General features: G+C 40.7%; 1 protein-coding gene across 1 annotated transcript; it reads left to right on the forward strand.

Moving 5' to 3' along the window:
• The first annotated feature begins 10,706 nt into the window (after positions 1 to 10,706).
• LOC147889834 (pentatricopeptide repeat-containing protein At1g06140, mitochondrial-like) lies at positions 10,707 to 12,869 on the forward strand. The gene has a single exon (XM_087391323.1). It carries the CDS (start codon positions 10,707 to 10,709, stop codon positions 12,867 to 12,869), a length of 2,163 nt encoding a protein of 720 aa, XP_087247449.1.
• Positions 12,870 to 26,242: the final 13,373 nt, after the last annotated feature.

Genomic DNA, 26,242 nt, shown 5'->3' on the forward strand with positions numbered 1-26,242 from the left:
GGTCCTATTCTGCCTATTGAAAACCAAAAGCACCAAAAATCAAACTCAAAAAAAACATTTAGAGGCAAAAATGGGAGTTTTTCAATGCTGGGACAGTTTTGACCTTCCCAAGAACTTGAAATTCACACAAGGACGTCATTTCCAAGCATTTTTCTTGGGATTTGATTGCACAAGTTTGCCTTAGCAACCCTCTAAACTAGAGCCTACTAAGATCTAACAACCAAAAAACCACTCACAATCACTTGAAATGCTTCAAAGATGAGAAAAAATAACTTTTCTCCTTTTCCACTCAACTTTTCACTCACACTCCACCTAGACTCCAAAATCAAAGCTCCTAGCTAAGCTAGAAACAATGAGCAATGGGTGGATAATAGAAGAAGGCTCATGCATTGCAAAAGCATACCTCAAACTCCCAAGCCACAATGGCAAAAATGTGTAGTCTCCGGAGGCAAGCTTCAAGAATCTTGATCATGCAATTCCTTCTACTAGGATCCCTTCTTCTAGTCAAACTAGGCAAGCAATAATCATAGAAGCTTTGAGGAAGACCAAACTTAGAAGTGATCAAGATGATATTGCAAATGTAAAATATTTCCATGTATCAACATTGAGTCTTGTTTGGATCCTTGATGGCATAGAGCCTTGCACTCAATGGGAGAAATGGTGAAAACTTTGTGATTCCTATTATGCGATGAGCACCACCTTGTTGGATTTAGCATATGAAAATATGCAAGAGTGGGTGAAGGAATCCATCATTTATTAGTGGGACTTAATAGGCAGTACGATTGTTTCACATGGATGGTTGAATGTTGCTCATTGTCATCTCAACAATGTGATAGTTATCTCTCCCAAAGGAGAATACTTCTATAATCCTTACAATACAAGTGGTGGGATCGAAACAGCAAGTACATAGCAGAATTAGTGAAACAAACAGTTGATAAAATGCGATCTAAAAATGTTTACAAGTCATCATGGATAATGCAATGAATTGTAGATGTCTTGGTGCCATTTTTAAAACAAAGTATAAGCATCTCTACTTTGGTGGATGTAATGCACAAGAATTAGAGCTTGTCTTAGAAGATTGGAATATAAATCTAGATACAACATGGTACAAGAATATTGGATGAGATCAATAGTGGTATGTTCTAGGCATATATGGAAAAAAATCCCAAAAAGTGATTAAAAGGCCTGTTGATGAAAGCTTTTATACTCATTTCTATACAATGGAATCCATCTTAGAGAATTGAGATGCTAGCATAGAGACAATTCAACTCATAAGATTATTTGCCTTGGGAAAGAGCTCTGAATTCATAGGACAAGATAATGATAGCATGGGTTGTGAAGGCTATAATTACAAACATGATGTTCTAGAAAGATGCAATGGTTGTGAGTCAACCTGTCATGTTTGCACTAAGAGCTTTCTGATGTTAAGGCGCCTACTTTGGATAAAACTTACATGATATGGTGGGATTGTGAAGAAGCTCTACTTGGCATGAAAAGATGAATGGCACCCTTTTGTGTAGCCAGGCATATGTTGTTGCATTCCAACTATTGGCTAAAGGTGCATGCTATTATACATAACATAGGATTGCTGTTAGATCTTGAGTGGTGGAAGGTGAAAAATCATCAATACTAAAGGTAATGGAAAATTTTCATGGCCTAGTATGCACATATTACCTAGACCCTATTATTTTAGTAAGCAAGACTTTGGTAACCATTGCATCAAACATAGTATGCAATATTACATAGACCCTATGATTTTAGTAAGCAAGACTTTGGTAACCATCGCATCCTTTAATGATGTTGCACATAACGTAGGCTTGTTGTTAGATCTTGAGCGGTGGAAGGTGAAAAATAGTCAGTACCAAAGGTAATGGAAAATCTTCATGGTATATTATGCACATATTACCTAGACCCTATGATTTTAGTAAGCAACACTTTGGTAACCATCGCATCAAACATAGTATGCAATATTACCCATACCCTATGATTTTAGTAAGCAAGACTTTGGTAAACCATCGCATCAAAGAAGGCTCCTTTAACTCTGACTATGTGAAGACAATGGAAAAGGAACATGTGATATACAAGTGGTGGTATATAAATGGGTCCAGTTGGTGAGAAATCACAATCTCTTGCACGAAAATTCTTACTCAGACTACTACCAATCCAAGTAGTGAGAGTATTTGGAGAATATGTAAATATATTCATATTACCAATCATAATCAACTATTGGCAAGTATAGCGAAGATATTGGTGTGTTTTATACAAATAACAAGTTATTGAAAACCTTGAGGATGAGGAGTTTGTGTAAGAATATAACAAGCAAGAAGAATATATGGGCCACCATTTTAGGATGCATATTTATATGGTAGGTTCTTATGCTATACTTGCAAGCCAAGAGGAGGTTGTTGATGATGATGTGACCAAGTGCTAGCCTGCTTGCCACCCCCTATCACCAAGTTTGAGGATAATTTTGAGATTAAACTCACAATGTAATAATAGAAAATTGTTTGAGTGGAAGATATAATTTGAGATCTCTTCTAGTTCGAGATTTGGAATAGCATATTCTTTATTTATAAGTATTTTTATAATAAACTATGCTTTATTGAGATAACATATATTTTTTCTTTTGCACGCAACCAAGCTAGTGAGACTTTTTGTCGATTGCAAGCATAAGCTAGAGAAAGTAACAAAGGGAACTTGACTATGTTTGGTTTTTAATCTTACGGGAAATAGCACTCTATCCAACGCATGTCAAGCTTCTTTTGTTTGCTAACAATTCATCAAACAAGCCTAGCTGTGTGTTGGACATAGACAATGCTAATATTCTTTCTCACAAGATTAAAAACTAGACATAGCCTGGTTCCCTTTCTCACTCATTAGAGTTCATGCCTCGAACCAACAAAAAATATGATTTCATAGAATTGCTAAGAGCTACATGAAGAGTGGTCAAATTTTTTCTTGCAAATAGCTTGAAAATTATATTAGCATCTTCTACAAGGTTAGGATACTGTGATGCCAAAAATTGATATTTTTAATTTGGCATTGGTATTGTTTTTCCTTTATGTTTGATAAGAGTTTGAGTATCAAGTGATAGCCTAGCGGCTCTCACTTATTTCTATTTTCTATGATATTGTATGGGATTGAGAGAATGAGTGAAATGGCTCATTGTAAATACCATAGGTATGAATTATAAATACCTTGGTATGGGGTGAGAATTATTTGTGTATGGGATATTATGGAGTTTTTTGGAGAATAGGAAGAGTGAGTCGTATAAAGAGGTGGGCTCATGTCCATGTGTTCCAATAATATAAGAGAGGCCACATGCCAAATGTGTGGAAGGCATGTGGAGGAGTGTGAAGTCAAGAGGAATCCTTCTAGAACTCCTATGTGGAATAAGGAGGATGTGAATATGTGGAAAAGAGAGGGTCCCTATGGGCTCCATGTGAGGAGACTCTTGACTTTCTCAATATTTTAAGAGTCTTGAGCATCTTGTGATGGGACACATGGCAAGAGTAGCCAAAAAGGGCATGGATGGTGACATACGTGCTTATGTGATTGATGGGGAAAGGAATCTACAAGTAGCAATTGTAAATGGGTGAAGGACAAAATCTTTATAAAAGGAGCCCTCCTCTCCCTTGTTCATCAATCTCTTCCACCATTAGGCCTCATGTTGCTGTAGCTCTAGTCTCCCCAAGCCTCTTCCATGAACCTTCTCTCCCTCTTGTAGATATTCTCTTATGTAGACTCTTGAGTCCATCTCTCTCTAGTTTATTCTCTCTCTATGAGTAGTCTTGGAGCTTCCGCTCCCTCTTGTATGTATGAAACCTCTTCTTCTTCCTTGTTTTTGTAGTGTTGGAGTGGATTCTCACTCTATTTGTAAAGAAGATCACTTCAGGTTCTCTCTCTCTTGAGTGTCTCTTCCCTTTTCTTTCTTTCAAAGCCTTAAAAGTTCTTTCTATTCGGTTGCTCACTGTGCACACATGGTCCATCTGTTTCCTGAGCCACCATGCAAACTTCTTCCCCTCTTCTAGGAGAAATCTATGAGGGGTGGATCGTTGATAAAGGTGGAGTCTTGAGGGAGCATCCTGCTCAGGCGAAATTAGCATGGGTGGAGGGCAGTTTTCATGACAGTTTGACCCCCTGTTAGTATTTTGCTCATAACTTTCTGCTCAATAGTCCGATTTTAAAGAAATTTATATCAGCGCGAAGCTCTCTTTAAGAAGAATGTTTGTATGTGATCAGATCTTAAATCAGATACTGCTTCAAAAAGTTATGATTCTCTATGTTTGACAGTCAATTTTCATGATAGTTTTTACCCCCGTCTAGTAAACTGTCCATAACTTTTTGGCCACTTCTCTGTTTCTTATGAAACATATATCAATGCAAAGCTCTCTTTAAGACGCATGTCTCTAGGTGCTTAGATCTTGAATCAGATACTGCTGCAAAATGTTATGAGTCTCTATGTCTGACAGTCTGTTTTCATGATAGTTTTTCTCAGGGGGGTCACTATGTATAAACCCTCTATATCACGTGCGTTCAAGGCCTATATTTAAAATCCCTTATCTGTAAATTTTTTCATTAATAAAATGTACCCCTTTTCTATACAAATCTGTAATTTTTTTCCAAAACTATTTTAAATAGTCCCTTATGTATATTTATTTCTGTAAATTTTAGAAATAAAAAATATCCTTATGTTGAACTCACGTGATAGGGTTACATATGATGAGTGACCCCCCCGAGTAGTTTTTACACATCTCTTTGTGTGCTTTAATATCTGATATCATGTCTCTACTGAAAGTTATAGGCCTCTATGTCTAATGATAGTTTGTAGTGTGTTTTGAGCTAAGTGTAAAGGTGTCTATGAAGGAGGTGCAATCTTTCCTCAAAATCTACCCATCCGACCTAATCAGCCCCTTCAAACTCCTCGATATATATCAGTTCATGTCATGTTGAGCCGTAAGATCTTCTTTCAACAACGTATCGCTCTTCTCTTTGGCGCAGACCGGCTCGCTGAGATTATGGCCTCTGCTGATCCTTTCCTTCTCCCTATGCTTGATTACAACATCACTTGGGATGTTACCATCTTCATTCTCATCTAAGGGAGGAAAGTATGGTGTGGTATCTTGGCATAAAAGATTCTTTCTAATGTCCCATTCTCAATGATAAATATCTTTGTCAGTCAGCTCAAAAGCAGCAGGAAGTGAAGAGGTGCGTGAACTTTATTACCCCCAACTTCATGTCACAATACCCATGTCCTAACCCCCTTATGTATGTCCTAACTTATTGATTTACTAATCCTTCCTAACTCATTTTCTATCATCTATCTCCCTTGCCACTCATAAGTTCAGTTGAACTCATGTTCAAAGGGTCAATTTTAAGCAACCACCCTACCTTTCAGTGCACTGTCATGGCCCTTCTTCATCAAATACCTATTGTGCATGCATTTGCAGTATCTCTATCTTCTTGGACCTTTCTCAACTCCTCTACTTATGCACATGTTTGCTCTCATAGCTGTGTCTCTATGTGCCCTGCTACCAACTGTGTACCTGCTATAGCCCTTTGATAGTGTATCTTGTGAAAAAAACTCTAGGAATCTGGCCTTGCTCCTCTATTTATCCCCTAACATTTTGGCCTATGTGAGGAGAAATTCACTATCTTTCTCCTTACAAATTGCATATACAATTTTTGAGAGAAGAAGTGAGGGAGATCACTGTGATATGGCTATTGTCAATTCATCTCTACAAAAATCATTTTTGCATGATGCGACTCATTGGTACAAAATTGGGTCTTCCACCTTCCATGCCTCTCATCATGAGAGGTAAACAAAGGTTCCACATTGCCCTTTCTCGCCTCTTTTAACATCTTTCCATGTCAATCCCATTGGCTCTGCCCACCTACTATTCCAATTTATAGCTTCCATCACTTTCATGTGGGGGACGTTTGCAGAGTGAAAGTGCTTTTGTTTGATAGAGGTTTTTACATCCTACTATTGGCTCTACCCACCTACTATTCCACTTTATAGCTTCCATTGCTTTTGTGTGGAACCTTTTGAGAGTCAAAGGTTTCAGGCTTCTTTTGTTTGCTAACAATTCATCAAACAAGCCTAGCTGTGTGTTGGACATAGACAATGCTAATATTCTTTCTCACAAGATTAAAAACCAGACATAGCCTGGTTCCCTTTCTCGCTCATTGGAGTTCATGCTTCGAACCAACAAAAAAGATGATTTCATAGAATTGCTAAGAGCTACATGAAGAGTGGTCAAATTTTTTCTTGCAAATAGCTTGAAAATTATATTAGCATCTTCTACAAGGTTAGGATACCCATGTCCTAACCCCCTTATGTATGTCCTAACTTATTGATTTACTAATCCTTCCTAACTCATTTTCTATCATCTATCTCCCTTGCCACTCATAAGTTCAGTTGAACTCATGTTCGAAGGGTCAATTTTAAGCAACCACCCTACCTTTCAGTGCACTGTCATGGCCCTTATTCATAAATACCTATTGTGCATGCATTTGCAGTATCTCTATCTTCTTGGACCTTTCTCAACTCCTCTACTTATGCACATGTTTGCTCTCATAGCTGTGTCTCTATGTGCCTTGCTACCAACTGTGTACCTGCTATAGCCCTTTGACAGTGTATCTTGTGAAAAAAACTCTAGGAATCTGGCCTTGCTCCTCTATTTATCCCCTAACATTTTGGCCTATGTGAGGAGAAATTCACTATCTTTCTCCTTACAAACTGCATATACAATTTTTGAGAGAAGAAGTGAGGGAGATCACTGTGATATGGCTATTGTCAATTCATCTCTACAAAAATCATTTTTGCATGATGCGACTCATTGGTATAGAATTGGGTCTTCCACCTTCCATGCCTCTCATCACGAGAGGTAAACAAAGGCTCCACATTGCCCTTTCTCACCTCTTTTAACATCTTTCCATTTCAATCCCATTGGCTCTGCCCACCTACTATTCCAATTTATAGCTTCCATCACTTTCATGTGGGGAATGTTTGCAGAGTGAAAGTGCTTTTGTTTGATAAAGGTTTGTACATCCTACTATTGGCTCTACCCACCTACTATTCCACTTTATAGCTTCCATTGCTTTTGTGTGGAACCTTTTGAGAGTCAAAGTGCTTTTGATTGATAGAGGTTTGTATGTCCTACATGCTCATGTGACTCTAGACTCTTCCTCATGAGCTTCCTCTTTACTAAAAGAGCAATTCTCTAGCCTTCTTGGGTGTTCACCCCCCTCACGCCCTCCACTAGTATTTGAAGGCTCCCCCATATGCTCGTTGCTTATGTTTGAAGCTCATTTGAAGGCACTCATGGATGCTTTGGTTGCACAAAAAGGGATTATTTTCCTGCACAATAACATAAGATATAGCCTACAAATGATAAAAATTATGGCCATTTTATTAATAAGGAGGCACCGAGGGACCTCTTTCAATCACAAAAGTCAAGAGCACGGCCCTAATCAATAATATCTACTCACTACCCTTTGCGAGCCCAATCCAAAACAACATTAGAAGCATGCAATTTGCAATGAATCTAGCCATGCTTGTATAGTGTTGCACATCCCAAAAAAAATGATGGAGCCACATCAATAGTAGCATTTGTAAAATTTTTAATTTTATCAAGCATACCATTGATTGGCTTGATTTGATTCATGCTCCCCCCTGCTTGCCATAATGACCCTCTTGCGCTTTCCCTGCAAAAATCTTGTCCATGTATTGTGAATATCTTGATTTCCATATGAAGATGCTTCAAAAAGGTATCTAATGTATCACCATTAACAATTGGTGTGACAACCGAATAGGATTTTGTTTTGATTTCAACCACCATGATGCACACCAAGCCTACTCCTCGAATATTTCTTGCACCGCTTTTGCATCCCCTCCATGAAAGTGCTTACCCATGAGCCATAAATGCTCATGAAAGCCTAGAAACCCTCTTATCTTATCTTAAATGTGGTAGTGTATGTCCCACTAGCAAAATTTCACCTATCTTAATGTAGTCATCACTAAACTTGGCAAAATATGTCACCTTATGTACATGGCAAGTTTCCATGTTGGGCATGGCTTGTGCAACCATTGAATTCATCTCCTCTAAAAGCTAGTATGTAATGTGTGCAAGGATCCGTGGGCCTTATTTGTGCCCTCACCTATTTTAGCCTCCCTTCTCAAACATTCTTCATCCATGGGACAAAATCATATATCCTCTAAATTGGTAATCTAGTAGGGATACCATTCGATATCCTAAGAATTAATTTGTAAATTCATGACCTCACCATTTTAACTTCATTTCATGTATGTAAGTTGTAATTTATCATCCCATGTGAGGATATTTATTGGCCACGATGAGTATCCTACCCCTTATGCTTCGAAGGCCAAGGAGAGCCACATTTCCATAGCCTTTCATCATGATGCCTTGCTTACTCCACCCACTGCGAAGATTAGACAAAGTAGCGATGGAACAATGGAATCCCTAGACCTAAGACTTCCTCTTTCTCCTAGCAGAAAGGAAAAGGAATAGCCACGTTGAATGGATACATCTTTTGCTCCGAAGTTCAAAGATAAAAAGAGCACAAACACTACAATGTTTGCATCATGATACTTCTCTCGCCCCAACCAATCTGAGGATCACAGTCAAAGTAATGGCACCACAATGGAAGCCTCAGACCCCCTCGGGTTGAGGAAATTTCTTGTAATTGACAATTGATTATTTTCTATCAAATTATCAATCTATTCATGATTGGTGACCCTATTGCAAGCTGATCAATGACCTTGATGTTGAAGTAAGGACAATGTCTTGTGGTCCTTTGATTATCGCAAAGGATGGAGTTGCAACGTCATGGCATGGGCTGTCTATGACCTTTACAAGCATTTCTAATACCTAAAGTGGACTCCCAGTGGCTATCACCCTCCAATATGTGTGTTGCAAGTGCAATCCCATTTCATGCCACCCTCGGCAAATGCATTTGTGTGCTTTAAATGGGCTGGAAGTCTTTAGTAGTTTAAAAGATTGTGATTCTACCAAGGCCTCCTCCCAATTTTCAATTTTTTCATGTCTACAAAATTTATGGGCCCACCCTTTGCAAATGCATTTGTGTGCTTTAAATGGACCAGAAGTCTTTGAAAGAGGGAGCATCCTGAGAGTAGCCAAGAGTTTTGAGAAGGTCTTTGCCAGACAACAATCGATCATAGCAAATGTCAAGGGACGTGGTAGAGTGAGGTGCACTTGATGACATGAGCAGAATGCCCACAGGAGGCATTTTCCACAAATTAATAAGGCGAGCGGCGGGAGTTATGAGCCATTTTAATTTGTGGGAAATACCTCCTATGGGCATTTTTCAAAACGTCAAGGTCCTGGGGATTGACAATTGATGGAGACCTTAGTTTCATTTTCCAAGCGATACCTTAGAAATTTGTAATTTTGAGCCATCTTCCAGCTTTGACGCTGACTTGCGTCTCATCTTCCAAGCTCCAACTCAACGATTGGGAATTCTGACTTGATGCCAAACCTGTCGCATGCACTTATGAGACTTCTTAAAATGAAGATGTCTTGATCGAGTGGCTAGGGTTGTCTTCTAGCCACCCTAGGACCTTGACGATGCGAGTCGTGCACCTTCAACGTGCTCTTGACGTAGAGAAGAAGGCATGAGAATGATGCCTTTTTGGAAAGGGCTTGCTGAGGTCCTTTCCAAATTCGTAAAAGTCCTAGGTCGGCCTAGATCTAATAGCAATCATCAAATGTTGGCATATTAGGAATGGGAATCTTCCCTCCCGCCCACCACAATTAGTCAGTCTCTTACTTCATTTAGACAACACTTTAACCTTGGGTTACCCTCTCAAAGGCCTTTCATATTGGGGAATAAATCATGGTTAGACTTTCCTGGGAGGAAAAATTTTGGGATACGGCTTGTGACAAGAGCCTTTCCGCCCAGGAAAGTCCTCCCATGGCCCATTCCTCTATGCTTCTCCAATAGATACAACATATAGCAGCGTCCATTGGGAAGAGATCAAATGAATTGAAGAACTTGAAAAACTTTGAATCGTGCGCAGCCACAAGTATCTTAAAAGTTAAAACAGACGAGCATCGATTGACTTTTATCTATGTATATGTATCTCAAGCTAATTGCTTGAAAGAAGAGACGAGGAGGCTATGGAGTAGGGAATCGGCGTTGAGAGAATTCTCAGGAGGAAACCGGGCATTCTGGCGAGCGGCCGAAGGCCAAGAGCCGGTTGCCTTGGTTAATCGGTGACCGATGCCAATTTCCAACTGTCAACTACGAGGGGAGGCTGCACAAGCATGACACATGTTAGAATGTCACTCGTGAAAATGGCAACGCTTTTGTACGCCAGTGTGCAGGCCACGCACAGAGAGGTGCCGTCGTGTGCCACGATGGAGATTGTGGAGTGTGGATAGTGGATGGCCGTTAGATCTGGATAGATCTAACGGTGTGGAGTATGGCGGCCGTCGGGCACTAAATAGCCAAGCCCCCAAAATCAACGGCCACGATTTCAGTTCAGCCGACAGCCGAGCGAGAAAAGACGCTTTTGGGAGCTTATAGTCTTCCGAACTCCGTTAGTTAATGGAGTCTGCCACTTGGCAAAGCGCTCGCTTATTGCATCAGAGTTTTCTTCCCACCCTGCCTTACTCGTTTGTGCTGGTATCTAACGTAGTCTGCATTCGTTTTCATGAATTATGGCCTTGCTGCTTAGGCTGCCCCTCGTCACACATGCCTTTGGAACAGGCAGAGATGGAGATGCGGTGGTGCCTCAGCTGGAGGAGGGTAGGGGACTTCCTGCTCTTGTGAAAGAACGTTTGAAGGAGCTTTCGGAATTTGAGGCAAACAATTTGATGCATATGTATGTGAAGCGTGGCAGCAGTGTGAATGCTCGCCATGTATTTGACGGCATGGCAAGGCGTAATGTGGTCTCCTGGAATATTATGATCCTGGCGTATGCTAAGCAGGAAGAGGGTGCACAGGCCTTGGAGTTGTATGCACGGATGCATCAGGAAGGTTTCCAAGCGAACGCTAGAACCTTTGTCGGCACATTCAAGGCTTGCAGTAGCATGGCAGCACTCGAAGATGGAAAGAAAGTTGACGGAAAATGTGTGAAAATAGGGAGCCTTGGAAAAGGGAGAGCCATCCACTCCCGAGTAGTAAATAGTGGCTTTGAATCAAATGTGTTTGTAGGAAACATTTTGGTGGATATGTACTTGAAATGTGAGAGCATGGAGGATGCATGGCGAGTCTTTGACGAACTGCCTCATCGTAACGTGATCACGTGGACTACCATGATCTTAGGGTGTGCTGAGCAAGAAGATGGTGTTCTGGCTATGGAATTGTACGTACAGATGTACCAGCAAGGTGTCCAACCAAATGACCGAACCTTTGTTGGTGCATTGAAGGCTTGTAGTAGTCTGGCAGAACTTGTAGAGGGGAGCGGAGCTGACAAGAAATCTGCAAAATCAGGGTTCCTGGAGAAAGGGAGAGCCATGCACTCTCAAGTTATAAAGAGTGGCTTTGAGTCAGACATCTTCGTGGGAAATACCTTGGTGAGTATGTATGCAAAATGTGGGAGCATGGAGGATGCATGGGGTGTTTTTCAAGAATTGCCTCATCCCAATGTGGTTGCATGGAACACCATGATCCTGGGGTATGCTGAACAAGAAGGAGAAGTGATGGCCTTGGATCTGTATACATGGATGCACCAAAAAGGTGTGCAACCCAATGCTCGGACGTTTGTTGGAACATTGAAGGCTTGCAGTAGCCTGGGTGCACACGAAGGGTTGAGGCAAGGTGAAGGGAAAGGTGCGAATCTAGGGAGCCTAGCAAAAGGTAGAGGCTTCCACTCCCAAATCGTCAAGAATGGCTTTGAGTCGGATGTTTTTCTAGGAACCACCTTGGTGTATATGTACACAAAATGTAGGAGCATGGAGGATGCACGGCGTGTCTTTGATGTGTTGCCTGACCGTGATGTGTTCACATGGACTAGTATGATTGTGGGCTATGCTGAGCAGGAAGAAGCTGAGAAGGCTTTTGGGCTCTATTCACAAATGCAAGAGCAAGGTGTACCACCAAACAGTGTTACCTTTGTTGCCATCCTGAAAGCATGTGGCAACACAGTAGCTCTAGAAATTGGAAAGGACCTGCATTCCTGTGTTGTCAGGGTTGGCTTTGAGACTTTTGCAATTATGGCAACCAGTCTTATTGACATGTATGCTAAATGTGGGAGCATGGCTGATGCCCAACTGTTGTTTGATTCACTACCCACAAGGGATATTGTAACGTGGAGTGTATTGAGTGCAGGATATGTCCGCCAAGGAGAGAGTGAGCACGTGTTTCATTTGTTTGAGAAAATGAGGCAGGAAGGCATACAGCCAAACGGGTTAACATTTGTTAACATCCTGACTGTATGCAGTCATGTGGGCCTAGTGGAGGAGGGTCAGGAGTACTTTCAGGCTATGAACAAACAGTACGGCATTGTCCCAACTATTGAGCACTACACTTGCATGGTTGATCTCCTTGGCCGCGTAGGCAGAGTGAATGAAGCAGTTGTGATGGTGGAGAAGGTTCCATTTCAACCTGATGTTGTTGTATGGCTGACTGTGTTGGGTGCTTGTCGGAAGTGGAAGAACGTAGAGGTTGGTAGGCGCGCCTTTGAAAATCTAGTCGGACTAGGGGCAAGGCTTCCTGCTGCAGCATATATCTTGATGTCAAATTTGTATGCTGATGTGGAGATGTGGGAGGACTATGATAAGGCTCAGGTAATGAGAGAGAGCACTGAAGCAACGGAGGAGCCAGGACAAAACTGGTGGACTGACCTTATTCAAAATGCATATTTTGGTGATGGAGGATAAAGTCATCTCGATGCAAAGCTGTATCGTCACAAGGCAAAGACATGCAAAGCTAAAAGGCCTTTCTTTCATTATGAAGGAAACTTATGTGCCTGATTCAAACAGTGTACTCCACCAGGTGTGTAATGAAAATGCATTTGTGGGTACAGTGACATGCAAAGCTAAAAGGTCTTCTTTCATTATGGAGGAAACTTATGTGCCTGATTCAAACAGTGTACTCCACCAGATGTGTAACTATGAAAAGAACATGCATTTGTGGGTACAGTGAGATGCTGCCCATCACTTGTGACTTACCAATACACCACTGCAGCCTTCCCTTGACGTTGTGAAAACTCTGGATATGTGCTCATTGTAACAATTTGTGTAAAAGCTTGAAGGGCAAAAATATTATTTGTAGAGGTGCAAGTCACGTTTGTGATTACAAGGACAAAATGTTCTGGGGGACTACCAGCGACAATACTGCATCAATAGCTGTCCCTCTTCTGCAGCGGGTTTGTCTATAAGGCAGTCCTCTGTCCTTGGCCTTGGGCAAGCTTTGGTGGGAACCTTAATGGTTCTTTTACAACTCTGCAAGTTACAGGAAGGATATTCTGCCTCCAAACATGTCTGTAGGACCTGTAGAAGGAAGATTTCAGCAGACAGTTTGCTTAAGAAACAACATCAAACGCTCTTCATCTTCCTATTTCTGCAATCAAAACATGATCCGCTAACAGCAACAGCTTGAAGAAGCCAAGTAAGACAACCAAGTAGTTGTCCTTTCTTATTTTGCCTTGTCCTCTTCTGCCAAATAATAAGACATCTGACTTGCTTCCCCCCCTCCCCTCCCCCCTCTCTGATGGGGAAAGCTAGATTGGGCATTTGGGTTATCCTTTGGGTTGGTCAATTACACGTTGCCAATAAGCTGATTGGATTTTAGCCAAGCTGAAAAAAAGCTAGAATATTAGAAGTTGGCAACATGGCCTCATGTTAGGCTACGAATTGCTCAATCGATTCTGGTAGCTTATATTCAGTTCTAGTTGTCGCTCATAATGTTCAGCAAGGCTGAATTGTCTTCTTTTATGTCCATTGTTTTGGAAACTTTTTGGTGTTCGAAACATGGCAGGACGAGTTGTAAGATTACTCTCATTACAGCATCTCTGTTCACCAAAAATGCACGGGGGATTAAATATCCTGAACATTCAGGTGCATATCCTTGCTCACAAAGGACAGATGATGCTGCATTTTCTACAGGATTCTCAGCCTTGGGTTGCAATGATACATCATTTGTTATTACAGCTCAACACTCCTGCTTTTGGATATTGGTGGCCTACACAATGGGATTTTATTTTGGGTTCAGTGGAAGGAAAAAGTAAAGGTTGTCCTTATGTTTCGAGCATGTTGCTGGATTGGAAGCATATCCTCTATCATTTGGAATGGAATGGACGAGATTCTTTACAAGGCAACTCTCTCAGAGCAGAGAGTATACATTGGTCTAGAGTTTTTGTCCCTCCATTGCAAGTGCAAGAACCTCGCCGCTCGTATTTCCTCAATTTAAAAGGGATCCATTCAGTGGCAGATGTCATTCAAGATGATGGGTTTCCTCTTTCTTTTACATTGATTGACTGCTGCAAAATTTGACCTTGGTATGCATTACAGATCCATTTGGTGAAAAATTACAGCTATGCTTCAACCCTTTCAACCCATTCCACCATTGGAACTTCAAGAACATCTTCATGATTGGATTATTACTTCTCTAGGATCGTTCTAAAACCTTTACGCCTATCACATACTACTGTCTCTTCATTATACAAGGTCCTTTTACCCCCACCATCGGTTTCTCACAAGCTCGATCAGCTTTGGTGAATGAATTGCACAGCAAAGTGGTGGCACAAAAGATTGAGACGTATTTGGCATTCTAAAATGTCACTCAAACAACAAGTTTTCTTGTGGCGAGTATTGTTGGGAGTTTTTCCATCTGGGCAACTATTGGCACGCAGATATATTGCTCCGACTGTTCATCGCAAATGCTTAGCTCCACGGGAGTCTGTGCCACATCTACTTTGGCATTGCTTCTCCACTTAGGATTTTCTCACTTTCCTTGGACAACGTTTACATGCCAAATTTCCACATGTTATCTTTGGAAAGTCTTTCTGGATCTTTGGGATACACCCAGCTACAAAGAGTTTGATTTGTTTTTTTGTTTGGGTTCGTTACTGGGCGCTCTGAACTCTATGGAAGGATAGAAATCATAGTCTTTGGTGATGCCACGTTTTTAATTTTTGCTTTCTTTATGCACTCTCTGCAGCACAAAGTGTGTGTGTGTGTGTGTGTGGTTGCATGTTCACTATCTAGGGACTGCTCTTTGTAATAAAATTACGATAGATTTCATCCCAAAGAGAGAGAGAGAGAGAGAGAGAGTCACAAATAATGATGTCGTAGTTGCATGTTCCCTATCTAGGGACTGCTCTTTGTAATACAATAACGATAAATTTCATCCCCAAGAAAATTTGTGTGTGTGTGCATGCGCGTGCACACACACACACACACACACCAAATGTCATTATATTAAAGAACAGTCCCAAAGAAAGGGACAATTTGCTACGAGTATCAATAGACCTCATTATACGACAAGAAAGGTGGATAAATCCCTTGCATGTAGACATTCTCTCTCTCTCTCTCTCTCTCTCGCACACATACACATACACACACACACACACACACACACACACACACAGATGTCATATTAAAAAACAGTCCCAAAGAAAGGGACAATTTGCTACGAGTATCAATAGACCTCATTATATGACAAGAAATTTGGATAAATCCCTCACATGTAGACATTCTCTCTCTCTCTCTCTCTCTCACACACACACACACACAAAATCAATGATTCGATTAGTTAATGCAATTTACAAATCCTACCACCAACTGTGGCAACTAGAAGCAATGGGAAAACACCTCCAAAAGATGCAAGGAAATGTCACCTATAAGATAAGCATCATATAGGAAGAGATACAAAGAGTGCTTGAAGGATTCATAGGTATCTAAGCATGAGAGGACATGTGATGGTTGCTATCATGCTAGATGGTCCAGTATGTCGTAAAATCTAACCCACAAAAATAATGGGCTATAGTCAACAAGGAGAGTGCGAAGTGAAGCGAATCCGAAGGTCAACTGATAGTGCTCCAAGGAGATCCTTGGTAGTTGAGAAGTCCACAAGAGATGTGGAATTATTTCTTTGGGGCAAGAGCAACGCAGACACTGCATCGGTGCAATGCAGCATCAGGTTAGTGTCATCCCCACTGGCAAAACCTCAGCAGACACCGCCACATGAAGATCTTATGCTTTAGAGGAATCCCATTCTTCCATATGATATCAAGCATCCTCTCCACCATTTGAGAGATTTATCCATCCACCAAAGCTCATTTGCATGATTCTGTATCCATGGCGCAGGGATCAAAAGCTGCTAAACTCCCACAGCAGTCAGTTTCATCATCGGAATGTTTTGACAACCAGTCTCTAGTCTTTCAAGTTTCCAATCCTCCAATCGACCTTGCTCCTGAAGACACAAAATCGGGAGGAAGGGCTGATATCCCATAGCTTGTGCCATACACGCATCAGTGCATGCCCAAACCCTAACACCTATTTGTTGTAGGAAAGAATATGAAAGTACCATCCTCTTGAATGACATCCTTCACATATTTTACACCTTTTCCCTTTGCACGCAAGAGAAAACGCTTTTCGGGGTTCTACCATAGCAAGAGGTGTAGGAAAGAGTCTACTCCAATGTATGCTCTCTAGTGCCATACTGTTTCCCATATCTGGTGGACATCCGAACCGGTAGAGGTATTGCAAGATTAGCTACCAATCAACAATCAATCAGCTTGAAAAACGACTACCATGGATCTTTCCATGAAAAGAGCCCATAATAAAATCCCAGAAAGTGATCTCCTATTACCAAACGCATGTGTACAAACCTTAGTGCACATTCCGGCAAGCATTTCCATGGCTCTTGCGGAGCTGCAAAAGTAAGTAGCATAGTAGCCTTTTGAGCAACCAAATGATAGTGTATGTTTAAAATGTTGAGCCCTCCATGAATGTTTGGAGAACAAACTAGCTCAACTTTCAAGAGATGGAAAGCTTTCTTGTCTTTTCTTTTTTTCCAAAGGTACTCCATTGCTTGCGACATGAAGGCATCCAAGGTTTCCTTATCCCATGCTATAAATAGCAAATGGAGTTGTATGGAAGCCATGATGATTGCTTGTACTATGCACAGATGCACATGTAGTGGCTAAGTGGAGAGCTTCTAGTAGTAAGCTTATGTTTCATCTATTGCATTACCTGAGAAGTTTCCTCCTTTAAAGAGATACACCAGCTAATCGGGTATCCCAAGTACTATACTATCTGTCTTGGTTTCAAAATCTGACTTGCCCATGTATCTCATGCCAATATTTGCAGTCAATGGCAAGATCTTATACTTTTGAAAATTGATATGTAGCCCAAAAGCCAATCCATATAACTCCAAAGTATCCATGATAAAGTGTGTGTCCAGGACTGTTGAATGGGAAAAAGAAAGAGTCATCTGCATATGCTTGGGTTACAAAGTGTGTGTGTCCAATGGAGTATTGCAAGGGAAGAAGAAAGAGTCATCTGCATATGCTTGAGCTACAAAGTGTTTACCATTCGCAATTTGAATTGCCCTAAGCTGTGAGTTTGTCCATGTATAACAATAATGGATAAAAATAGGCGATTTGAATTGCCCTAAGTTGTGAGTTTGTCCATGTATAACAATAATGGATAACAATAAGCTATTTGCATTGCCCTAAGCTGTGAGTTTGTCCATGTATAACAATAATAGATGGGTAGAAATGGCATAAAGTAAAGCACTGAGAGGGCATCCCTGCCTAGCTGATCTACCCAACATCCAAGGACAGGAGATATCATCACCAACCATGTAGCGAGCAATACTATTTTGATATAACCATAAGATGGCATTGCACGTTCTTGAACCAACACCCTGTGCATTACTTGAGCAATGAAATCCCATTCCACAGTATCAAAAGCCTTAGCAATATTAACCCGCATACTTAGCTCGTCTTGATTTGTGTATTTGGCATATTTGATGCCTACATATGCATTGGCAATGTTGTCATGTGTCTACCTTCGTGACATGAAACCATATTGAGCCAGATGTAGACTTGCATGAAGAACCCCTTTCAATTGATTAACCAACATTTTTGTTATGAGCTTGTATATAACATACATTAAAATGATAGGTTTCCACTCAAACATGGTTTCACACATTTGTTTTTTCGGGACCAGCTTTACTAGTACCTTTTTCCATGAGGGTGGGAGGAGTTGAATTTTCCAACCATCGTTAACCATATGAAGGATCTAACCCTTTAGTTGACCCCAATATGCATGAAATAATTTCACTGCAAGCCCATCCCATCCTAGGGATTTTCATGCACCCAAAGAATTTAAAGCATCATCTAGCTCACTCTAACGAAAAGACATATCCATATTGGGAGCATCTTGGGGAAGCACTATGGGCATTACAGTATTCAAAAAAAGGTTCTTGGCTTCAATCTGTGATGTACTAGGTGGCAACAGTGCTGCAAAAAGTTGGCTGAAATGTTGAGGATGGTGTGTAAATTGCACTATACCTATAGGGAATTAGGGGCAAACCCTAACCCTAGCCCTAACCCTAAGGGGTACTCATGTATATATTCATGTTTATGTTTAATACAACATAGTGTATAGGTAGCTATATTGTGTGCACTCCTCTCTCTCTTTCTCTCTCACTTCTCATTTTATCATCGTATTAGCGGACCAAGTGCTCCCAAGCCCTTGCATCTCGTCAAGGCACTTAGCCCGCCTTGTGTGAGGCATCCTCCATCTCTGAGCACGAGATTTGTGAGGTTCATCTTTGTGAGAGAGAGTTTCTGTTGTGAGAGAGAGCGAAATCCCTTGCTCCGTCAAGGCAACAAGCCCTCATTTGTGACTCCCTAGAGCTTGAGATGTAGTCTTTTGCATGACTATATTTCTTGTGAGGTCCATTTCATGAGCTTTGAGAAGTTTGAGAGTTGTTCATGAGATATTTCCTTAGTTCTGTGAGAAAATAGGGAGAGACTCCCTCTTTGAGAGAGATCTCTACAGAAAAAAAGACATAGATTTTACTCTGATCTATATTCCAATAGTCAAGCGTAGCTTTGAACTTCAACAAGAGTTTGTGAGGTGACTGAAGCACTCACAATTTCCTAATGCTCACTATAGGTGCATCTACAACCTTGGCTTCTTCAACAAAATGCTCCAACGCCTTGCTTGAAGGATCCTATATCTACTGGCGACCTATGGCAAGCCAAGGAGACTCAACCTACATAAGCAAACTACTCAACATCCTCCTCACGTCCTAACACACAAGTGGCTCTAGTCCATGAGCAAGTGGCTCCATAGTCTCTTGATGCCATCATCGGCTCTACGAACTACATACCAATAGATTGCCTCCTTCAATGCCATAGCTAGCCAATCGGGCGGCTCCAAGGCCAACCTCAGATTAATGAGTCAACATCTCCAACCACGAAGCAATGACCTAGAGCAAAGCAACGAAGGTAATTGGACTCAGCAATCTAGCCGCGACACAGTCAAACATGACCAACAAAGTCCATCAACTGTACGACCTTCACACACTCCAAGTAAGCCTTCCCATCTCCAAGTACAACAACTCTTCCACGCCTCCAACATCCAAAGCTCGACAAACGACTCCCATGCCAACAACGCCTTGGCGTACCCTCTCACAGCCATGCAAACAATTGGCGACACTGCAAATCATGCCTCAACCTCAACTGAGTGACTCAACAATGCCATGGCAAAGCTCCTACTCATAGCGCCCATTGGCAACTCACAAACGACGTTGTTCCATCGACAAAAAGCTCTAGCCAAGCTTCTCCAAATGACTCAATTTGATGAGCTCGATGTTTGCCAGAATACATGAATGCCCATAGCCCTTTGTTCGTCATTTTGCCATAGCTTGCTTACATAGAATCTTCTCTCTCTACGTTTATCTCTCTTGCTCTTTCTTGGATTTGATTTCGGTTAACCCATGGTTAATGATCTGGTCAACTGTGTGCCATGTGGCAGCCTCATCCCTAGTTGCCACATCACTAGCCATGTACGTAGACTACCACATCATCATTGCTTGCCAGGTCAACAACCCATGCCAATTAGCCATGTCAGTAGTCTAGCTATCTGCCATGTCATCACTAGAAGTCCACGTCATCCATGCCACATCAGGCTATCATGTTAGTAGTAATTGACACATCACCACCTACCACATTAGTAGGTCTAGTCATCAGTGCCACATCAGTAGTCCCCAGTCACCTGCCACCTTAGCATGCCATGTCATCATGCCACATGGCACAGCCCCTGCTAGGCACACTTGCCTCTTCACAGGCACACATTTTTGCGTGTGCATCCATGTGCCACACCTCATCACACAATGCCACATAGGCACACTCTTATAATGAGCATGTGACCCACTGCCACATCATCCTCCATGCCACATCATATTTTTGATCACCCTATTGGGATCAAAGTTTGGCATTCTTCTAAGAGCCATAACTTTTGATCCAGGTGGAATTTGGAGGTGATTCAACAAAGTAAAAAATGATCACCAGATTGTACTCTCCACACTGAGCACCTTAGATCTAATGTTTGGTATTTCCACAAGTCAAAAATAGTAAGTCCTCATCATTGAAAATAAATGAATTAAAATTCATTTTGTTGCATTTGACGCTTCGATGTGTCGTCTAGCTGGGTAGACTAGTACAACCATAGAGGAGATTAAACTCCACCAAGCCAAGTAATACATTGCCGTATCACTCGATTAGTTCCCACCGACATTAGCCCCTTTGGTTCTATCATCAGTGTACACATTCGCACATCTGACACCAGCTCAATCTCTTGGGATTTAGCAGTTCAACACTTCAGTGTGACACTTAGCATAGTGATCTTTCTCAGATTCAAGATTGTTGCACACATCTTGCACACACATGCCACCCATGTAAAGTCACACATTGTTGACTATTTTTGGCATTGGTTCCTACACATATCCATTAGCCTTGTACAACCTCTTGGCTACTCGACACACAATTATCACCATTATACTATAGGCTTGATCTTTGGCATACACAGTCCTTCCACCATGACTTGGTTTTGATAGTTTAGCATAAGATCCCAGTGGGTAGACATTCTCATCCGTTTATGTGTAAGCCTCTTGTATAGAGCACCAGACCGCCTCCAGCATGGAGTTATCCGCATCACATAGTTTTGATGGTATATCTAGTCACATGACTCCAAATGAGATCTATGAGTGGAAAGAGAACCTAATTAGACCATTCATTTCCACAGGGTATGTACCAATTTATGATGTAGACTCGAGCCTCATTGGTCTCGAGAGATTGGACACAGATGTTTGACCCAGTAGCTTTTGATCATTCCAATAGCTTTTGATCATGCACAGTTCTCGATAAGCCCTCATCATGAGGCACATTTGTTCTGGCAAGCCCTTAGTACGAGGCAACCCCATCTACATTAGCAGAGCCAGTGATGTGCAACCATGACTTTCATGCATGGATCCGACTCCATCTATTGTCCTACCATATGCAGGTACACAGCAAGAGTTCAGTTATAATCATGCTATTTTTTAGCATGGTCCTCAGTATGAGGCACTCACATCTCCATCAACATGGGGAGATATATGACACAATGCATCCATAGCACAACCTGGGGAACTTTAGTGTTTCAGCATGCACTTATGGCTTTAGTATATTGTCCTTACTTGATGCAGATTAGTGGCAGAACTTCAAATCAGTCCCTACATCAATATTGAGCACCTCATTCACCACAAGGATATCTTATGCATTCTTAGTTGTATTTCAGGCTTTTAGGCCTTTATACTAACAGCTCCTTCTTGCCGAGCTTATGAAAGAATATACATCCCATGCCGATGGATGTTTAGGTATGCACATATCAGACGACCTTCAGCTCATGACAATTGAGCATATAGGTTTGACAAGTTGCCGGACTTTGTCAATTTTATAGGCCACTTCATTAGCAGAGTATCAGTTTCAAGTTCAAATGTATCCATTAACCAATCTTTTAACTTGAGCAATATATTGTTTTCATCTAAATGCAAAATTTTAAAGAATCTTTTTGATGAGCAACCTTACCCTCAAAATCTTTTTGTTTGCCTTTTCAAAAGCTTGTGTCAATCATTTTGTCTTATGCAGGTCTTGGTTGGCAAGAAAAATAAGCATCTCAGCATTTTGCAATGGCCATAGTTGACACAATTCTGAGTATTCTTACATTTTCTAGTTCACAACTGCAACATTTTGTCTTTGATTCCCTAAATATTGGCGGCCATATTGCTTGATGACATCCTACATCCTAGTGGTAAAAGAGTGCTAAGCTACATCCATATCTTTACTAGCTTGCATGAGTAAAGGCTGAAGTGCTTGCTTCACATTTTTGCAAAATATCAAAGTTCTAGATAACTTTTATTGACAACAATAAATCTTTGCATCGGTAGCTTAAGAGTAGGAGTATGCATACCAAAATAGAGACCCATCCAAAGCAGTGAATGATTTTAAAGCACAAGTGAGTGATCCACCCACATGTCACATCTAATATCATTATTTAAGTTTGCTTATGAATCAAGTACCATCTATTCAGTTGGCCCCATTATTGTGAGTGTACATTATCATGAAACATAAATCCTTTATAAGAGGGTTTTAACAAAACCCAAAGATCAAAAGCATGCAAATTTGAAAGCATAGCAGCCCAAGTGGTGTGTTTGATGGTGAGCATACCTGGTCCAGATCGATGGTCTAGATCGATGTGTTTTGTTGTCATCAAAATTTGGAGCATTATTAAAATCTCCACAAAGGAGATCATTTCCACGCCATGGATAAGTTGCAATCTCTAGCCATAGAACTGCTATGAGGGCAAAATTTTGTGGGGCATAAATAGATGCAAATTCAGATACTTCTCCATGAATTAGGCATTGTATTACAAATCATCTGCCACTCGGATGATTGAAAACAAGACAGGGATTGAGATCCCATCTACACATGACTAATGTGCCAAAATATCCTAATCAGAACTAGAATAAAATATATCATACCCTACAAAATGTCCATGTTCTCCAACAAGCATGTGTTGATAGTGCTTCTGCAAGCAAACTATTTGCAATTATGTTTTATAAACATAATGCCAAAAAAGCCTCCATTTTTTGGTATCAAGGTGACCTTGTATATTATAAGAGAAACACTTTAGAGGTATATACATGAAAGAAAATTGATTTTTGTGAAAACAAAAAAGCAAATCAGCAATAAGCATCACGTGCCATGACATCAATGCTATCAACCATATCATTTGCAAGGTGTATAGAGACTGCTATATCTGTTTCCCTTTGACAATGTTAGTCCATAGGGCACCAACTACAGTAACATCATGGGATGTAGCAGTGGAACTAGATGCAACTTCACACTCATCCTTGCTCTTGATATTAGAGACCTCATAGGAGCCAATGTTGGTCTTTTATTGTTTTGACCTCCATCTTCCTATACCTTTCCTTTGCTATTTGCTTGACTATTTTCTTTGACATTGTGCATGTGTTGAGGCTAATAGCCACTGGGAGATACATTACCCATTTTCCTTTTCCTTTTTCATCCTACACCGTAGTATTCACTTTACTGGGTGGAGGCAAGTCAGGCTGCAATATTACCCCCACTGGAGAAGGCTAATGCAATAAAAGAGGTAATTTTGCAAACATATGGCCAAATTTGTTACATCTATAGCATGCACCTGCAAATAGTTCCCATTTGATTTCAAAATACTTAGCTCCCATATTTAAGTTTTCAACCTTAATACCAATAGAGGGTATAGTAGAATTATCTATATCCCATAGAATGCAAAATCTATTCCGATTGCCTATCAGGCGAGGAGGGAAAACCACTTTACCAAGGAAGGGAAGCAATGAAGTAATGTATTTTGGAAGGTTAACCACCTCTACCCACCCACATGAGGCATCTATGTTGTATAAATCCCTGATAATCTTTGGTAGGAGACTATGGTAAAACATGTACGATGTGCATGCCAAACATCAAAGGTCATGCCTCAAGCAATACATTCCTATGTTTGGGCTCAGTGAGTAGTAATTCATAAAATCTAGGTGGTATAGCAATGTATATGCCCTCAACCCCATGGCCCTACAAGAGAGCTTTTATCCATTTTGCTACATCATCTACCGCAAAGGCATCTTTCTTCAGAAGAATATGATTCTCTAAATAATTTCAAATCAGATATACAATAGAGGGCAAAGCAATAGAGGGCAAAGCAATAATTTCAAATCAGATATACAATAGAGGGCAAAGCAATCTTAGGTAAAGGTAGGTATTGGCTTGTCCCAACTAAGATGACTATGTTAAAAATCTTCATGCAAAATATCATGAACATATTGTACATCTATGCTTACATGACAAGCAGGATTCTCAGTTTCCATATGCATGAAGCTATCATCAATATGACGATGTTTAGGATCTTGAGAAATTTCCTAACAAGAAGTAGGGGGTGTCATAGCTTCTCGCTAAAACAAAAAACACAACTGTACAATCGAAAGGCAACAAGAAGAAATAAAGGTTTGGATCAGCAGGAAAAACCTTGAAAAAGGAAACAAAACAAAACACAAGGGTAAGAAAAAATAGTAGGGTAAAGGATCCTTAAAAAACTTTTAAAATAAAAACTTAGAAAAGAACCTTTGGAAAACAAATGCAAAGTTTGCAAGGGAAATAGAAATAGTAGTGATACGATGGATTTATGTAGGCTATCAGGGAAGACGATAAAACATGCCAAGCCTAGCAGAGAGACGTAACACCCCAGATCCCAATAGGGCTGCAATCAAGCAATGACTAAGCAAGCATGAAAGCAAGCAATACGTAGACTGTATGTTGGTGAGGGAAAACATAGAGATGCAAATGAAACCAAAAGCATGAAAGTAGCCTCAAAGAAATAGGGCAAAAAGCATGAAGCAAACAGCCACAACTTAGAAAGAAAGAAGCAAATTTTTCTAAACATGATGCCTCCCGTCCAAGTGTAAGATGTGTAGCTTCCTCACCTTCTCCCTCTGCATGCACACATTTCTCTCTCTCTCTCTCTCTCTCTCTCTCTACACACACACACACACACATGTATGCATGCACAAGCATGCGCATGCGCACACACACACACACACACACACACATTGTACTGTCAAGGGGTAAAATAAGTAACAGAACTTTAATATCAAAATGGTAAAGAGTCTTAATGGGGTTAGAAGTTGTAACTGAAATACCAACCACAGGGTCGAATATAGCAAGAATGTAAGAGACAAATTGAGACAACATAATACGGAATGTGATGTTCTTGTAGGAGCTTATTTGATGATGTATACAATTTCAATTGTTATCTATTCTATCCACTATGTTTCCATTACTATTTTTGTGATTGCAACACTGTATCTATTTCCTTCTTCCCCTTTGAGAAATGAGACATAGAAGTATGTATTCTATCCTATAGTGATAATTGACTATCGCATGGATTTTAGTTCTTTCCTTTAGCAATGCAGAGTTAGTTTAGTCCTCTATTTTCAAACCCCCTATTTTTGTCCTCAATTTTAGTTCTTTCCTTTAGCAATGCAGAGTTAGTTTAGTCCTCTATTTTCAACCGATAATCAAAGATCAAGGCTGGTGGCCTATGAGCCATTAAGATTTTTGATGCATCAAGGTGACAATGTGGTCATCCGCATACCACATTCAAGATAGTAGAGTAGAAAGGTCAATCTGGGAGATGAGATCGCCTCAGTTTAATATTTTCAAAGCATGGTAGGCTCCAATAGTCTCAAAGGAGTTCAGAATGCGCTATATTGTGTATTCATTTGAATTGAGTACACTAAGCTCTTGGCAATGCGTATACAAAAGAATGAATGTCTAGAAATAGCCAAGATGACAACCCCATATATTAACATATGCATTTGCAACTCTGAATTCAGAGACAACAAGAGCAACAACCAGATAAATAAGTAAAATCTAGTGCTGAAATGACACTAACACATTTAACAATCCAATAAGGCATGATCCAAATGGCGACATGGGAAGAAACCAAGGTCAAAAGCCCCAAGGATGAATCAAGGGGAGATCACACAACATTAGAAGATAGATGGGGTCTCAAAAGGGCCTCATAAGGAATGGATTAGTCCTAATGAAAGGGCCATGGTAGGGCCCAAAAAGTCCTAACCCCCCCTCACCTAGGTGGGTTAAGCCCACAAGTGACCCCACCTCTTACACAAATCTTACTCCTAG

Source organism: Dipteris shenzhenensis, chromosome 20, assembly GCF_047967505.1.
Source record: "Dipteris shenzhenensis isolate YYH24624 ecotype China chromosome 20, Dip_SZ_1.0, whole genome shotgun sequence".
Taxonomy (NCBI): Eukaryota; Viridiplantae; Streptophyta; class Polypodiopsida; order Gleicheniales; family Dipteridaceae; genus Dipteris; species Dipteris shenzhenensis.

Bases quoted from the DNA above. Each gene is read 5' to 3' on its own strand.
- LOC147889834 (XM_087391323.1), top strand. From the start codon at position 10,707: ATGGCCTTGCTGCTTAGGCTGCCCCTCGTCACACATGCCTTTGGAACA.